Source organism: Schistocerca cancellata, chromosome 1 (genome assembly GCF_023864275.1).
Source record: "Schistocerca cancellata isolate TAMUIC-IGC-003103 chromosome 1, iqSchCanc2.1, whole genome shotgun sequence".
Classification (NCBI taxonomy): domain Eukaryota; kingdom Metazoa; phylum Arthropoda; class Insecta; order Orthoptera; family Acrididae; genus Schistocerca; species Schistocerca cancellata.
The window spans coordinates 260,859,245-260,869,860 of record NC_064626.1 but is presented as its reverse complement, the minus strand read 5'-3'; the positions used below and the strand labels follow the sequence as shown (position 1 = coordinate 260,869,860).

The following is a 10,616-nucleotide window of genomic DNA, read 5'->3' as shown; positions in this document are numbered from 1 at the left end:
TGAATGTCAATTATGAATATTAAGGTAAATACATTGTTTGTTCTCTATTAATATCTTTCATTTGCTAACTATCCCTATCAGTAGTTAGTACCTTCAGTAGTTTGAATCTTTTATTTAGCTGGCAGTAGTGGCGCTCGCTGTTTTGCAGTAGCTTGAGTAGCGAAGATTTTTGTGAGGTAAGTGATTTGTAAAAGGTATAGGTTAAAGTTAGTCAGGGCCATTGTTTTGTAGGGGTTATTGAAAGTCAGATTGCGTTGCGCTAAATAATATTTGTAAAAGGTATAGGTTAAAGTTAGTCAGGGCCATTGTTTTGTAGGGGTTATTGAAAGTCAGATTGCGTTGCGCTAAATAATATTTGTAAAAGGTATAGGTTAAAGTTAGTCAGGGCCATTGTTTTGTAGGGGTTATTGAAAGTCAGATTGCGTTGCGCTAAATAATATTGTGTGTCAGGTTAAGCACAGGCTTGTATAATTGTTCTAAGTGGACGTTTCATATGTATAATTTGTTTTAAGGGGACGTTTCATATGGCGACCCTGCCAGGATTCGAACCTGGAATCTTCTGATCCGCAGTCAGAAGCGTTATCCGTTGCGCCACAGGGCCTGCAGTTGCATGTGTTGTATGCTGATGAAACTGGTATTCATACTTGTCCTGGTAGTAATTTTCTTCAGGGTAACTACCAGCAAGGTCTATGTCACTGCTACAGTCATGCACAGAATAATCATCAGTATCACTGCTGGCATCACTGCCAGTACATATCACTTTAGGTCTATTATGTTCCCTCATTTTATTAGTGCTCTAAACCTGATGTTGTCCAGATTGCATTTATTGCTCCTCAGATGGTTTATTCAGTCTCTTCTTCTTTTTCTCTTTTTTGATTATACGTGTCAGTCTTTTGTCATATTTACTTAGTTTTGAATGGAGGTGGTGTTGAGTAACAAATTTATCATCAGTTTCTATCTTCGGCAAATTTTCGAAATTAGAAATCTTTCCATGTCTTTCTATAGCACTCTTCTGTGATAAAACTTCCACAGTAGGATCATCTATGACTTTTTTACGTGATGGTGTTTCAGTTGCAGTATACATATTGTTTTCCTCATGAGGGCTGTTAGGATGTTTTCTATAGTGCTCCATGGGGTGTGTATTGTGGTGATAATTAATAAAAACCTCATTAATGAAATCAGAAACAGTGCAAACATTACTTCTCTCAACATTTAACACTGCACTTCCTTTTGGATTTAAGGTAACTTCAATTACCTGCAGGGAATCCATAGCTTTTTCTAAGTGCAGTGCATGGAGGTTAACACTGCTAAAAATTTCATCAATTTTTCTTTTGTCGGTCATATGAGGACTGTTTTCCAGGACTGAATAAAGCATGTCTTTAATATACTGCAGATGTGATTTAAGTTTTGTGGTAGCTTCCATGTTTAGTAATAGTGCTGACTTAAAAATTGGAAAGCTTTGCATCAATTTCTTTGCTTCATTTCTTATATCCCTTATGTCATCGTGATGCAATGCAAGCATAGATTCAGTGATTTCCTGGACAACATTTTTCACAATATGTTTTAACATACTTTTGTTTGGATCTTCTGTACTAACAGGTGAGTCCTTGGAATCAGTGGCAGCTTGACATCTTTCAGAAATGTGTGTAGATGTAGATATAGAAATTTTAGATGGTGACTTAGCTAGTGAACCAATCAGCTCTTCTGACAATGCACTTTTTCTTGTTTCCGCTTGGCCTCCCACCCTCACTTGTGCACTTTCTGGAATACTTGTCCTTGTCATGTGTTCATGTATTTTCTTCTTAGAAGTGCTTTGCTCTTGTGTTTTTACTGTTACACTTTCAGTGTACGCATTAATTTGTGAAGAACATCCTTTGACTGTGACAGTTTCTGTTGTTTGCGAGGCTGTGGCAGTCTGTCCCTTTCCTTGTGTAGTAATAGTTCCTCCCTCAGTTTGAAGTGCTTTCTCTGGAGAGTTCATGTAGTCAATAACTTCACCTCCCTTGGAGCGATTCCGTAATAGATTACCAATTCTGTCATGAAGCTCATCATCAGAAATGTGACCATTGAGAATATCCTGCCGTAAGTCATCCAAAGATGTTTCAAAGCCTGACACCTTAGCTTCAGTATGTGGACAGGTAAGATTTAGCAAAACTGTAAGGAACACACCATAATTTTCATTAAAATGTTTCAGTTCTGTATAAGCATTACCTGTAATATGCATTATATGATTGTCATAGTTTTTCAGTGTCAGGCAAATGTGATTCTTTAGTTTGAAGTTCTCAGCTTGCAATTTCTTCACTCTTGAGCCCATGTCGTTCACCTCCTCTGACTAACCAAGGTCATGTCCTACAGCAAGTCCTACAACAACTGAAGCTTATTGGCAACGTTACGTAGCGCTCTCTGTATGAAAATCACTGGCTGTGCTGTGTGCAGTATGTGGCTAGTTTGCATTGTTGCCTGCCATTGTTGTCATGAACTGCTATAGCTGGATGTGAACAGCAGATAGCGTTGGGCAGTTGGAGGTGAGCCGCCAGCAGTGGTGGACGTGTGGAGAGAGATGGCGGAGTTTTGATAATCTGTAAGACTGAATGTCAATTATGAATATTAAGGTAAATACATTGTTTGTTCTCTATTAATATCTTTCATTTGCTAACTATCCCTATCAGTAGTTAGTACCTTCAGTAGTTTGAATCTTTTATTTAGCTGGCAGTAGTGGCGCTCGCTGTTTTGCAGTAGCTTGAGTAGCGAAGATTTTTGTGAGGTAAGTGATTTGTAAAAGGTATAGGTTAAAGTTAGTCAGGGCCATTGTTTTGTAGGGGTTATTGAAAGTCAGATTGCGTTGCGCTAAATAATATTTGTAAAAGGTATAGGTTAAAGTTAGTCAGGGCCATTGTTTTGTAGGGGTTATTGAAAGTCAGATTGCGTTGCGCTAAATAATATTTGTAAAAGGTATAGGTTAAAGTTAGTCAGGGCCATTGTTTTGTAGGGGTTATTGAAAGTCAGATTGCGTTGCGCTAAATAATATTGTGTGTCAGGTTAAGCACAGGCTTGTATAATTGTTCTAAGTGGACGTTTCATATGTATAATTTGTTTTAAGGGGACGTTTCAGTATGCACTCCAAGAAATTCTTTCAAATGTCGTGTAGATGGAGGACGTGTTTGTTGAGGACGTAATAAATATCTGTTCAAGATGGGATAGTCGCTTAAGATCCTGTTGATTGAATCTTCGGTCGATCTCATTCGGAAGACGACCAAGAATTTGTAACAAGTCTTTCCTAAATTTTAGTTTTTGAGACAATTCTTTGGGAACAGAAGGTGTTTCTGTGTGCTGCAATTTCGCTGCTATTTTTCTTGGCCGTGAGATATTTAAGTTTAATATTTAAGTGTTTAGAACAATCTTTGGATATCTCTAACAACATACGATTTCCTTTCGTCCTCTCAAGATTTTCAAGAGTTACTTTTAGAGCTTCTCCAGAATGTTTCACTACAGCTGCATTAAAATTAGGATTCTGTAGGGATCTCGCCAATTCCCCACACTGTCCAAACATTTCAGTTGTTACCGTTATATAAAAAACACTCAAACGTTTCGAGGTGCTTCGCAAATCCCCACAGGACTGACCTTTTTTCGTTCCTAATTGAGCTTGCTACATTCAATATTTCGGCCACCGTTTTCTGGACCCACTCGTAGTTTTCGCTGAAACTTCTCAAAGATTTTTCTCTTACAACCCATCGAGTTGGACACATTGAAATCAGTCGCTGAGCTTTTGGGTTTGAATTCGTCTCATCGACACCAGATGGTGGTACAACATCTGCATACATGTTTTTCCTTTTTGCGGATTCTAGAATTATATTCGAGACGTCTTCCACAGTTACCCATCCATCATACAATGGATTACAGCTTACTGAAACTTCCTGAGTACCAGATCCAAACAATGACTGCTGCAGTGGACTATACAAACCCAGAAAAGTTCTGTATTTCGAGCGTCTCAGAGTCAGCACAACGTACACAAAGAGTGAACTGCTCCTGGCCAGCCACGTCCGTCGTTGAATCAGCCATAATTCCGTAAGGCGCAGAATTTTTTATTTGCTGTACAATTTCCCGCTGGATCATGTGAGCCATTATTTCCAGTATTTCGTTTTGTATCGCTGTCGCAGACCAAGCGTCATGGCATTTCTGACACGTCTTCAGTTCTGGCGCATCACTCTCCCTCTCACCTCATGAGGTTCCCAGAGACAGTGCGTTTTCTGTTCGTCGCAGGAACGTGAGTGAACTGATAATTGGCTTTCTCCTAATCACTTAGCAGATGTTGCGCGACTTGGGCAATCACAGGTGTGCTAATTTCATGTTGCTGAATAACTGCTAGAGATTCTCGGTGAAAAATACTCTTCTCGTGTATCTTGAAATTTTCCACAGCTTTTTCCCCTTTACAGAAAACTTCTATAAGAAAAGTCGTCTCTTTCTGTGGTCTTCTATTGTTCGCTAAGTGAATGGGTTGAATGCAGTCATTTCTTCGTAATGCAGCCACAGATAAGCCACAAGCCATTCCGATTTACAAGATCGCCCATTTCTTCGCGGAAACTTATACTTCTCTGATGGGTGAAATTTTGTTTCAGTATCAGGTATACTTGAACCAAAGCCCATTGTGTTTTCATGTCAGTAAGAGGTGTCTGCATCCTTCGACAGACCTATGCCACAACTTTTACGTACATCGCCTCTACCTGAAATAGTTAACGATAAAAACGTGCAACACGAGGTATATCGCACAGATCACACTAACGTAGAAATAGCTTTCAACAAGCAAAGTATATTAATAGTGAGCACATAGTATAATGGAACAAGCACAGGAAGGAACACTCATAGTTGACTGTAAAATTCAACTTACCAGTGTCAATGTTTGTGCTTTCTTGTATCTTTGACTGGTATTATTACTATCAGACAGACTGGCCACTGTCGAGGGTAATGCTTATGCAAAGGAACTGACATGTTTTGGTGCTACTACCACCTCCAAAAAATTTCTTGATAGATTTTTGTGACACTGTGGACTATCACACCTAAAATAACAAAATAGTAATAATAGTATATAAATATCATCCATGATCTGTCGATCGATGTACACATAAAAAGGGAACAAAAAGTTAGATACTGTAATTTAAAAATGACGTTATAGGTCACTAATTATCTGGGTCGCAAGTAAGTGGAATCACTATAAACATTATTGAACATCTATATAGTGAATTACAAAAGATGGTGCAAATCAGACCTTAAAGCAATACTGCAGTATAAGTGGAAGAACATTGACACCAGACATAATAAACAAACTTGCACAATTCATAACAAATCGATTGCGACTGGTGATTTATTAGAAGGAAGCTCACATGGCAAACAAAATATTTTCGGCTGCAAAGATAATGTGTACTACCATATTTTTTCAATGATTAACAGCCGTGTAAGCCCTGTGTTTTTGTGTTTATTTGACATTCAATTTTCAGCTGTTGAATCAATTTAAGTACATTGAGCAATGTTTGTACCGTTATACACGTAACATTTCTGAGGGAACTGGTATGAAATACAAAGAACTCAAAACTCGTTTTCTGTGTACGAATGCTTTTCTCAGGGGCTGTATAACAGACACGAATGAAGCCGCACTTGCAGTATATTAAAACTTCTTGCCAGAAGTAACTATATTTTTACTTCCTGCTGTTTTTGCGACAACTTTTGTTGTAAACATTGACTTGCATTATAACTCTGTATTTTTCCTTTCATAAACTAACGAACGGCATTAATATACTTCCACATTATGATAGATAAAAACAGCTCAGTATTTATTGTACAGAGAACTACTCATCACTTGGCGTACTATTATTTACTGAAAACGTTTCAGTATCTCGAACTGTTTATGAATAGTGACTTACCACGCTGCGCTCTGCATGGTCACATTGTACGGACGGTGGTCACAAAAAACCTAAACGAGGTGAGAAAAGAGTGTGAAACGAATCTTGGCAGCTTAGAAACGCGGTGAAACACGAAGCGGACTGATGTCTTTGTGCGCGTAGATGAGGAAAGTAAATCATCGATGGACACACGGACACGAGTGTCAGTCCTCGAGCAAGAAGTGCCTGCAATTCGACAACGAAATATCCCTGTAACGCAGGTCACGCCACCGAATTTACAGGCCGCGTTCCCGATGCACGGGGTGGACATACCACTGCCCAGATTCGGCGGAACTCGCAGTACTCACCCGAAGGCATACCTAAAGAATTTAGACACATATCTGCGTGCGAAAGGAATGGCGGAATGTAACACTTTACTCGTTGCACGCCAGACGCTCGATCAGGAAGAGGCTGCCTTGTTTGACATTACAATTTGCGAGAACAATAGTTACAAGGATTTCTTCACTAAGTTTCTGGCAACATACTGAAACCTGGCCGCACAGGCAAGTGCAAAAATGAGTATACATCGTGGACAGTATGTGCCACAGTCACGCCAATCCATGGTAACCTACGCTGCTCACTTTGTCGTTCTGGCGGGATAGTTGCATGACAAAAAGTCAGATGAGGAATGGTGCAGCGCGATGCGCTCACACTTTCCTGTTCAACGTGCACTCATCGGGGCACTGTGGAGAGAACAGTTCCTCGATATTTTAAGGTCCCTGGACGAAACAGAAGAGCAGGAGAAGCAAAGGACAGCAAATGGGCACCCAATTAGGACAGAAAATGGGGCGCCGCAAGGGTTTTTGCACCGCAATGACAGACAGAATTGGCGCAATAACGGACGAAGGAGAGAAGAGGGGAATAGGCGAGAGCGAGTAGACGTCATGGTCCACATCACGGAGAACAAGACAGGAACGAAGTGCCAAACCACAGACACCACGTGAACTGCGTGCACCCGTCGCGTTATGGGAGAGACCGTGAGAATAATGCAGGTTCACCGCCTCTGACCCCACCTCAGGCAGAGGAGCATGAGGTCACGCAAATGGATGATCAGAGAAAATGAGGTATTTTAGAGAAGCCACGGTAAAGAAGGGCCATCACATACGCAATGTGCGGTAGTGGCAATCACAAGCGTAAGACGACATTGACCAGTACTGTGACGACCCGGAGTTGCTGGAAAAAACTGACAATCGGTGTCCACTCACTGAAATAACTGAGGAAGGAATTAAGACGAGAGCATGTCTGGAGTCTGGGTCGGAAATGACAGCACTTTCAACATTTTTTATTTCTCAAAGTGGAAGTAAATTAGCTGAGATACCCGTAAAAGTAATCTCACTAATTCCCGCTTTTGGGTAGAATGTAGAGAAACAGAGAATGTAGAGAAACAGATCTTGGTGTCGTTAAGCGACGGAAGAAGAACCTCCCAGATGAATGCAATTGTCATCTGGGGGTTGTCGCTCGATTTTATAATCGGGAATGACATACTTTCGAGTAGAGCGGTGGTCATGGATTGGACCACTAAAACCGTGGTCAGTTTTTTCGCATGGGGTACAGAGGGCACAAAGGGCACAGTTAATTTAGTGAAATGTAGAGAGAAAGAGAAAATTTTCATAGATGGGTCACGGAAGCTAAAAGGTGATTTATTAGAGGGAACAGGGGTTCCAGATGAAGTTAATTTGCCGTTCGCAAGTCGTGATGAGAATTCCACGCACACAGACGACGAAAATGAATCTGACGGACACGATGCGACTGGTCATGGGTTATAGACCCTCGCGCGTGTTCTGTTAGAGTTTAGAGGGCCAGGGGCCGTAAATGAGTACGCTCCTGTGATACCACAAGCCGCCCATGCGATTACTGGCGACACGATCAAAAAGGAACAAAATAATATGCAGAGCGGGACCATTGTCAAATGCCGTAACGATGAGCGCGCTGAGAAAAAGAGAAAGGTTGAAGGTGAAGCCGCCACAGCAACAGAGAAGCTCATGTGGAGTGCAGAATGCGAAAGCGAGTGCCGACTGGCAGAGAAGCACTGGGAGATGCGCCACAGAAGTATTAATGCCCACCCGCCTGCAGTGGAAGACGATGTTGTTTCCTTCACGGTCGCAAAATTTGCAAACGTAAGACGGTTTTCGGAGGACTGCAGCTGTTTTCATGCGTCGAAGCGGCGAGATGAATTGATCACGTCTCACACAGAAACAAGGTACACAGTAAATGATGGCGCCCTGTGCACAGACAATAAGCCAGAAGTGTGCGTGGATAACTCAGAGGTTGATCTGGAGGGAATACTTAGAAAGAGTATTCAAGTTACCCAATGGTTAAACCTGCAGCAGAGGCAACAGGTAGAGAAAACAATCATGGAATACCAGGATACATTCTCGTTTCTACCGAACAGATTTCAGGGAGCGGTCCATAAGTTTAGAGTAATGTGTGACCGGCCGCCGACAGGGAAAACGTACCCAGTGGCCTGGCCTGTAAGCACCGAAAAGCTACTAGGGAAGCGATACAGACGATGGAAGCAGCCGGAGTCATATCGCGGGCTGCGTCGCAATATGTGAATCCGCTCGCGATTGTGCATAAGAAAGATGGGTCGGTACGTTGTTGCCTCGATGCGAGGATGTTAAATGATCATATGGAGGCAAATGGAACAAGGCCAGAATCTATCCAGGACATACTGCGCCAGTTCACTGGAAAAATTTGGCTGTCAAACTTTGACATTACAACCGGTTTCAATCAAGTTGAGCTCGATCCACCCTGCCGAAAATAGACTACCATCTTATTCGAAGGGGAATAGAATGTGTACAACCGAGTACCATTCGGGCTGAAGGACTCCGGCATTCATGAGGGCTCTGAATGCTATGATCATCCAGAGATGAGGGAATTTTGTGTTATCTACATCGACGACATAATTGTCGCGTCTGCAACTTTTGAAGAATACATGTGGCACATAAAGCAGCTGCTGGCAGTACTCCAGAGATATGGAGTGACCCTCAGGCCTGACAAAGCGAAACTGTGCGCAAATAGGGTGGTATATCTCGGGTTCGAGCTCTAGCCAGAAGGTATCCGTCAGGAAAAGTGCAAACTGGAGGAAATCAACGAAAATGAAACGGCCCTCTCACGTGCAAGAATTAAGACAGTTCTTGGGGCTGATTTCTGTCAATTTTTCGCAGATGTTGAGTCCTCTATACGCGCTGTTGAAGAAGGGCAAAAAGTGGAGCTGGGGAAAAGAGGAGGAAAAGTGTTTGAGAAGGTTAAGATTGCGTTTCATGGCAGTATTTGTTTGGCGCATCCTGATTTCACGACATCTTTCCAACTCTCACAGACGCAAGTGCACAAGGCATTGGGGGATGTCTGCAACACGAAGGTAAGGATGGGAACGTGCACATTGTCGCCACATGTAGCTGGAAGCTACTGGACGCAGAGACACGGTACTTCATACAGAATTAGAAATGCTGGCCATAGTCTATGCGACGGAACAGTTTAGGAGTTACCTGCTCGGTCGAAAAACTCATTTGTATGCAGACCACCATGCTCTAACGCTCCTAAGAACCATCAGATAAACGAGTAACAGAGTGATGCGTTGAGCTCTGGCGATTCAGGAATTCGATATGGAAATCGCCTATTGCCAGTGTAAACACAACAAATTTGATGACTGTTTAAGCCGAAATCCTTCGCGGGAAGATGACGACGAAGAAAATGTCGCTCATGAAAATAGTTAAGTTATAACGGCAATGTTACAACAATGGGACCAGGCGTGCAACTGACAATACAGGAGGGAGTTAGCCACAGCACAAGATCAACAGCCAGAAATCCGGAGAGTAAAGGACTGTCTGATGTGCGGCGTTGGTGCAGAGCATGTGCGAATTAGAAATATACTGCTCTATTGTGCAGGATAGAGGGGAGAGTATGTTTCCTGTGGAATGTGAAGGAACGAAGGTGGAAAATGTGGCTCTCTGACGCACTTTCAGAAGATTTAATCGAACGCCATCACCAGCACCTTGGCCATTGCGGGGCTACGAAGTTGTATGCAACAATCGCCAAGGAGTGGGAACATACCATTCTAAGACGGAAAGTTTTAGAAAATGCGACATGTGCCAGCATGTAAAACATCCAAACGCAGTTATGCGAGGTGAAATGCATGCCATCACACCAGAAGCACCGAATGACCTGGTGTGCGTTGATCATTACGGCCCTCTGCTGAAGTGACAGTACTGGCGGCAGTTTGTTTTCGTTGTGGTGGACGCATTTACTAAGCACGCCAGGCTTTACGCCAGAAACCGCACCAAAACGAAAAGCTGTGTAATAATTTTGATGGAAGATTATATGCACACGTGAGGGTAGCCCTAGAGAGTCCTTTCAGCCCATGCCACAATTTTTACATCACCGTGATTGAAGGCAGGATTGGAAAAGGATGGGATCAAAGTGACATTCTCCTCAATTAGAAACCCCCAATCAAACTATGCAGAGCAATACATGCGTCAGCTGGGCGTTTTCTTTAGAATATTGGTTCCTGACACTAACAATGCCTGTGTACAGCACCTACCGAAGATAGAGAGCCGGCCAGAGTGGCCAAGCGGTTCTAGGCGCTACAGTCTGGAACCGCGCGACCGCTACGGACGCAGGTTCGAATCTTGCCTCGGGCATGGATGTGTGTGATGTCCTTAGGTTAGTTAGGTTTAAGTAGTT

At 42.5% G+C, this 10,616-nt stretch overlaps 1 protein-coding gene and 1 non-coding gene across 2 annotated transcripts; one reads left to right on the top strand and one right to left on the bottom strand.

Annotated features, from left to right (window-relative positions):
• Window positions 1-528: 528 nt before the first annotated feature.
• Trnar-gcg (transfer RNA arginine (anticodon GCG)) lies at window positions 529-601 on the bottom strand. Its single transcript has one exon. It is a non-coding gene; the product is annotated as a tRNA-Arg (tRNA).
• Window positions 602-8,547: 7,946 nt separating this feature from the next.
• LOC126168908 (uncharacterized) lies at window positions 8,548-9,649 on the top strand. Its single transcript, XM_049920600.1, has 4 exons — window positions 8,548-8,667; window positions 8,725-8,958; window positions 9,001-9,294; window positions 9,530-9,649. Exons 1-4 carry the CDS (start codon window positions 8,548-8,550, stop codon window positions 9,647-9,649), a joined length of 768 nt encoding a protein of 255 aa, XP_049776557.1.
• The last annotated feature ends 967 nt before the right edge of the window (window positions 9,650-10,616 follow it).

Coding starts and splice junctions, on each gene's coding strand:
- LOC126168908 (XM_049920600.1), top strand. CDS start 8,548: ATGTTAAATGATCATATGGAGGCAAATGGAACAAGGCCAGAATCTATC. Junction 8,959..9,000: donor AACTGTGCGCAAATAGGGTG/GTATATCTCGGG, acceptor GGTATCCGTCAG/GAAAAGTGCAAACTGGAGGA. Junction 9,295..9,529: donor GGGATGTCTGCAACACGAAG/GTAAGGATGGGA, acceptor CTGGCGATTCAG/GAATTCGATATGGAAATCGC.